Here is a 6,995-nt window from a genome sequence, read left to right on the forward strand (position 1 = left end):
GGGAAAGAGAGAAGAGAAGAAAGAGGAGGGGAGGGAGAGAGAGAAAAATTTTGCCACTATTTAAGACAGAGCACTTCATTGATGCTTTTACCCAGTACAGACGCCTGGAAGAATATTAGAAGGGAGAAATTTGCAGAGAAACTGGTTTGCTGGCTGCAATCTTTCATATAAGAACAGTAGTCCTGGAATTTATCCATTCTCAGGGATCACTGAGGTCGTAGTTTGCACTTCACCTGGAGAAGAATTATAACCTCTACGTGAATCTCCAATCGAAAGACATCTAAACAAGTCTCAGCTGGGAAAGGGATATGTCTGACGTTGGTTTCTTCACCTGAAGGAGTGTGAAGCACCTACCTGGATTCTGCATCACCAGTATGGCTTGTTCCAACAGCCCTGCGAAGTTAATCAGAATGTGTAATTTCATCTCTGTTTTTATTCAGGAAGAAAACACACGAAAACCAAATGTGGCCTATATTGATTCCAAAAACAGAAAAGTATTTCAGTAAAAGTGGCCACTTGTAGCAAGAATTTGTACAACCCAAGGCTAGGCTACCATCACTGCCCTATATCACTTACTACCTCCAATAAATGTGTGCTGCACCTGTCTGCCTGGCTGGCATTGCTTTCCAAAGATACTTCCAGATTCTGCACTGTTCAAACCAAATCAGGATAAACCTGCCTGTTATGTCCCAAATTATGCTGATTCCCAAGGTAGTAATAAGCAAATTTTATCATCTGCACAAAATGTTTTAATCAACCAATTACAGCAAAATTACAAAAGATTTAATAGGTTGTGAAAAATACATAGTTTATATAAATGTAGCAACAATCATCATCTCTCTTCAGCTCAACAGCTGAGTTTGTGTTGAGGGTAGTTCATCTGCAAAGAGCATAATAAATGAACAGGCAAATAAAGTCTACTCATAAATTTCACAAGTCAAACATTTTTTTTCATAACATGTTATATTTATTTTATTTTTTTAACATCTTTATTGGAGTATAATTGCTTTACAATGGTGTGTTAGTTTCTGCTGTAAAACAAAGTGAATCAGCTATACATATACATATATCCCCATTTCTCCTCCCCCTTGCGTCTCCCTCCCACCCCCCCCCCTTCTCACCCCTCTAGGTCGTCAAAAAGCACCAAGCTGATCTCCCTGTGCTATGTGGCTGCTTCCCACTAGCTATCTATTTTACATTTGGTAGTGTATATATGTCCATGCCACTCTCTCACTTCGTCCCAGCTTACCCTTCCCCCTCCCCATTCTCTGTCTTTATTCCTGTTTTACCCCTAGGTTCTTCATAACATTTTTTTTTTCTTAAATTCCATATATATGTGTTAGCATACGGTATTTGTCCTTCTCTTTCTGACTTACTTCACTCTGTATGACAGACTCTAGGTCTATCCACCTCATTACAAATAGCTCAATTTCGTTTCTTTTTATGGCTGAGTAATATTCCATTGTATATATGTGCCACATCTTCTTTATCCATTCATCCGACGACGGGCACTTAGGTTGTTTCCATCTCCGGGCTATTGTAAATAGAGCTGCAATGAACATTTTGGTACATGACTCTTTCTGAATTCTGGTTTCCTCAGGGTATATACCTAGTAGTGGGATTGCTGGGTCATATGGTAGTTCTATTTGTAGTTTTTTAAGGAACCTCCATACTGTTCTCCATAGTGGCTGAACCAATTCACATTCCCACCAGCAGTGCAAGAGTGTTCCCTTTTCTCCACACCCTCTCCAGCATTTATTGTTTCTAGATTTTTTGATGATGGCCATTCTGACTGGTGTGAGATGATATCTCATTGTAGTTTGGATTTGCATTTCTCTAATGATTAATGATGTTGAGCATTCTTTCATGTGTTTGTTGGCAGTCTGTATATCTTCTTTGGAGAAATGTCTATTTAGGTCTTCTGCCCATTTTTGGATTGGGTTGTTTGTTTTTTTGTTATTAAGCTGCATGAGCTGCTTATAAATTTTGGAGATTAATCCTTTTGTCAGTTGCTTCATTTGCAAATATTTTCTCCCATTCTGAGGGTTGTCTTTTGGTCTTGTTTATGGTTTCCTTTGCTGTGCAAAAGCTTTTAAGCTTCATTAGGTCCCATTTGTTTACTTTTGTTTTTATTTCCATTACTCTAGGAGTTGGGTCAAAAAGGATCTTGTGGGCTTCCCTGGTGGCGCAGTGGTTGAGAGTCTGCCTGCTGATGCAGGGGACACGAGTTCGTGCCCCGATCCAGGAAGATCCCACATGCCGTGGAGTGGCTGGCCCAGTGAGCCATGGCTGCTGAGCCTGCATGTCTGGAGCCTGTGCTCCGCAACGGGAGAGGCCACAACAGTGAGAGGCCCGCGTACTGCAAAAAAATAAATAAATAAAAGGATCTTGCTTTGATTTATGTCAACGAGTGTTCTTCCTGTGTTTTCCTCTAAGAGTTTTACAGTGTCTGGCCTTACATTTAGGTCTTTAATCCATTTTGAGTTTATTTTTGTGTATGGTGTTAGGAAGTGTTCTAACTTCATTCTTTTACATGTAGCTGTCCAGTTTTCCCAGCACCACTTATTGAAGAGGCTGTCTTTTCTCCATTGTATATTCTTGCCTCTTCTATCAAAGATAAGGTGACCATATGTGCGTGGGTGTATCTCTGGACTTTCTATCCTGTTCCATTGATCTATATTTCTGTTTTTGTGCCAGTACCATGCTGTCTTGATTACTGTAGCTTTGTAGTATAGTCTGAAGTCACAAGTCAAACATTCTTAAAAGCTGTTGAAATGTCTCGTTCTAGGATGTACACCCTTAATGCATGCGGTTTCTGGACGTCAAGTGGATACAGTGAAGCTGCTGTTGAAGATGGGAGCCAATATTAACATGCAGGACGCTTATGGCCGCACAAGTCTATGCCTGGCAACCTATCTGGTACCAACTGTGTCTGCGGTGGCTGTCAAAGAGTGTGGTGGACTAAATGTGTTGTTATGGGGCCCCACTTGCAGAAGAGTGTTCTTAGATTTGTGCAGCTGGCCAACAGGAATAGAACTTAAAAGTTTTGCTTTAATAATGTCCAACATTTTTATAATGACTTAGAGTTGGTTTCATGGATTGAAGTCATTTTGGATCTTCCTAACAATCCTCTAAGTTAGAGGTGATATTGCCATGAGAGAAATACTCTTTTCCATCTTAATTGCATCAGAATTTCCCTTGGGGCATTTCTCAGCACACTTGGTACTCGTTCTAAGAATGCCCTCTGTTAATACCCTCAGTGGGTAGTAACACTTGAAGCTGCAATTAACCTCTTTGGGGTAGGGTTAGTTGAGTGGAAGCTGAAGGATGAGCAAAGTAGAGAACAATGAGAACTGGGAAGAGTGGTGGGTAGGGAGTAGAGGAGAAATACCAGTCTCTTAAGGGACAACACCAAGCATAGGATTCAACCCATAATCAGTGCCTAACTTAAAAATTACATAGAGCCAGTCCTCAACACGAGATTTCAGTCTGGCATTTCCCAATATTAGCACAAGCTTGGTAAAGCCTTACTGAAAATCTTCAAACCTCTCTCCTCTCAAATCTTCCCTGTAATCCTTTCGGGAGACTCCAGGGCTATCTTGAGTCCAAGTCAAACAAGTCCTCCTTGTTGCCACATGAAGGTCATCATTCTCCCTCCTCTCCAACGTGGCTCCTGCAAATCTTCATCATAACGACTGTTGCTGCCGATGCAGCTTCTTGCATTTGCTGTTGCTGCCCATCGACAGTGGTGGATTCACCCACGGTGTCCTGAAGCTGCCCTGGACAAGTAGAACACTTCCCTTCCCCAAACAGCACACCTTCCTGCTTGCAATAAAGCATTGCCCAGTCCTCACAGAGATTTTCTTTAGACACTACTCTTTCATTTCTTGTTTGCATGCCCTCTTTCTCTAGGACTCACACATGAAACTGGGAAGAATTTTTCAAAGTGTTGGGGTGCTTGTTTCAAACGTGGGTTCCTGGATTACACCCTAGACCTCCTGAGTCAGACACTCTGGGAGCAGGACAGGGGTTTGAGTGGAGAGAGAAGTGCCTGCACGTTAAACAAATCTCCCCAACAATTTTTATGCCCATTCAAGTTTGAAACACACTGATCTGTGAGTACTAGGTGAAGCCCAGTGTCTCAGACAGACTTATGATGGCCTTTCCAGTCCTCCTCCCTTCTGGCACATGCCCTAATAACTGCTCTTGCTCTAGGGATTTTTGGTGTCTGAGATGAGGAAAAGAGAAAATTTGGATCAGGGGATGGAGGAAGGGAATAGAGATGGTTTCTAAATTTAACTGCTGCTAGCATACAGAATAGAGTGAAACCAAGCTACACTTCTTTCAAAATTCTAAAATTCAAAATTTCAAATTTCTTGGGCTAGGTAGCACTTAAGGGACTGGGAGGAAGTTCTCCTCTAGATCACAGTGAACAGTGAGCCTAGCGAGGTGCCACCGTTGCATACAACTCTTTCTAGGAACGCATTCTAAGGAGCTGCATAGGGAAGTACGCCGGCATGACAGCATGGGCATTACTTACAGTTAACCTCACCTCTGTCTGGCAGCCCAAAGCAGGGCCCCTCACTGGCTCTCCTGAGGATCCCTGGGAAGGTGAGAGTAGGTGGTATCTCAGTGATTACACAGTGAAGCCCACCACTCCCTCTGGCAATGTTTGAATTCAAGTATTAAAGAGGAACTAGGCAAAGGGAGCACTCAGAAACTGTCTCAGTCACCTCTTCAAGCTCAGTATACAAATAAACTTACTATAGCTGTGTGATCCTAGGCAAATTTCTTCACCTCCTTATGCCTCTTTCCTCATTTGTAAAATGTAGTAAAAATAATACCCTAAGTTTATCACTGTTGGAGAAGAACCACATGCAGAATCACCCAGAACATAGTAGGTCCAAAACATATTTGTTGGTTCTGAATAGTGACCATGGGTTTCATATGTAGTCAATGGTTTTCTGATTTCTTTTCTGAAGAAAAAAAAGAAAACCACATACACCCATAGTTCCAGGAAATGTTGCAAAATGATAAAAATGTTTCAAACCCTTCCCCATCAGAAGATTTGTTTTTCAAAAACTGTAAAACTTTGGCCACTCAAAAATTTGGCAACTCTGAAATTTGTCCAGCATGCCTTTCTTTTGGGTCTCCTGGCCATATTTTTCCCTTTTAATCAGAAAACCTGATGACGGGCATTAGGAACTAAAACCAGATTTAATACATTAGTAAACTATGAAAATTATTTGCTTCTACTTAAGACAGATATTATTGGTCAGTTCTACAAAGCCATATTCAATTTTAGAACCTATGAATTTTAATGTGCTTTTGTAGAAAGATTTTTTTTGCAGACTTTTCAGAACCAAAAGGTCTTTTCTGATGATTATCTTTTTTCCTCCTCCATGCATTTAGTAACATTTTTATTGCTTCCAGTACTGCATGGGAAAACCTTCAGGAATCTTTCTCTTGTTACTGGGTAATCTTGAGGCTTAACTATGCAGGAATGGAAGAAGGCAGGAAAAAATAGAGCTTTATTATATTATTCTTCATAATAATAACTTCAGTTACTCATAAGTTATTATTATACTCATATACTTCATATTTACTTATAAGTTTACTTTTAATTAGGTGAGTAACCCAGATGATTCTGGATGAATGTAGGAGGTGTTCTCCTTGGCATGTGAGCCAAACTCAGTTATCAGCAGGGTTGGGTCAGTTACTTCAAATATTAACAAACAGAAAGGGAGGACTAACCTGCAGTTATATTTTCCCTTGAAATAGGAGAGACAGTGGAGAAATGACCCAGCTGTAAGTGCTAACCAAGGAGGGACAAGCATCAGATGTGGCAATGTCAGGTCTCAATCTGGTGAATTAGTAGACAACAGGGAGTTCAAAGGAAGTTTCTTGGGGAATTCATAGGGGGATAAAACACAACAATGGGGAGCCCTTAGAGGGTACTGATGATAGCCCCATATTCAGCAGCAGAAAGATCAGTCACCAGGGTGGCAGGGTCCCAGCCATTGGAGTAGGGCTTAGTTTAGAATTCCAGGCATCAGGAAGGGGACTGACTAGAATAAGCAAGATATTATCTTTGTGGTTACTAGAAAAAGAACTTGGAAAAGAGGACGAAGGACCATTTATCAGATATAGATGAATTGAGGCATAGAGTGGAGGCTATGACTCAAGAATGACATAGGAGCCCAGTTTTGGAATTGGACAATGACATCCAGGTCAGACCATTGACGAGCATGATTTGGAACTAAGCCCATAGAATAAGGGTCTAGAGCTGATTAATCACCCCCCATCACATGCCACATTTGGCTCTGGGAACTGGGTATAAAAGTGGAATGCTGGGCTTCCCTGGTGGCGCAGTGCTTGAGGGTCCGCCTGCCGATGCAGGAGACGCGGGTTCGTGCCCCGTTTCGGGAGGATCCCACATGCCGCGGAGCGGCTGGGCCCGTGAGCCATGGCCGCTGAGCCTGCGCGTCCGGAGCCTGTGCTCCGCAAATGGGAGAGGCCACGACAGTGAGAGGCCCGCATAACGCAAGAAAAAAAAAAAAAAAAAAAGTGGAATGCCAGCAAGTGGCCCTAGAAATGGGGAGGCAGACGCAGAAGAGTCTAGGAATCAGTCTGCATCTTACAGGGTAAAGGTCCCAGAAGCCTCAGGAATCCACACCTCAAGACCTTCAGCCCTCTGTTGTCTAAATGGGAGTTTTGGTCCTTAACCAACCACTTCAGGTCCAGTAGAACATGTTTTTAGCCAAACCAAAGAAGAAAGGGAAAGAAAACTGGAGAAAGTTTGTTGGACTCTGTTACTATGTCATGCGAGATTGTGTTATATAACGATGCTCTTGCTCTTCCAGGGTTGGCTGGAAGGCTGTGTGAGTCTCCTAAGAAATGGTGCCAAGCACAATATCCCTGATAAAAATGGCCGTCTGCCACTGCACGCTGCCACCGCTGAGCCCGATGTGAGGTACGTAGCCAGGTTCACACGA

General features: G+C 42.3%; 1 protein-coding gene across 2 annotated transcripts in view; it reads left to right on the forward strand.

Moving 5' to 3' along the window:
- ANKRD55 (ankyrin repeat domain 55) overlaps window positions 1-6,995 on the forward strand; it is a 103,853-nt gene that overhangs the window by 36,532 nt on the left and 60,326 nt on the right. For both annotated transcript variants that reach the window (XM_007469265.1, XM_007469266.1), the window contains 2 exons: window positions 2,789-2,919; window positions 6,864-6,973. In XM_007469265.1, the coding sequence (XP_007469327.1) occupies window positions 2,789-2,919; window positions 6,864-6,973 (241 nt within the window). The remainder of the gene's footprint in view (window positions 1-2,788; window positions 2,920-6,863; window positions 6,974-6,995) is intronic.

This window comes from Lipotes vexillifer, unplaced genomic scaffold (genome assembly GCF_000442215.2).
Source record: "Lipotes vexillifer unplaced genomic scaffold, Lipotes_vexillifer_v1.1 scaffold810, whole genome shotgun sequence".
In the NCBI taxonomy this organism is placed as follows: domain Eukaryota; kingdom Metazoa; phylum Chordata; class Mammalia; order Artiodactyla; family Lipotidae; genus Lipotes; species Lipotes vexillifer.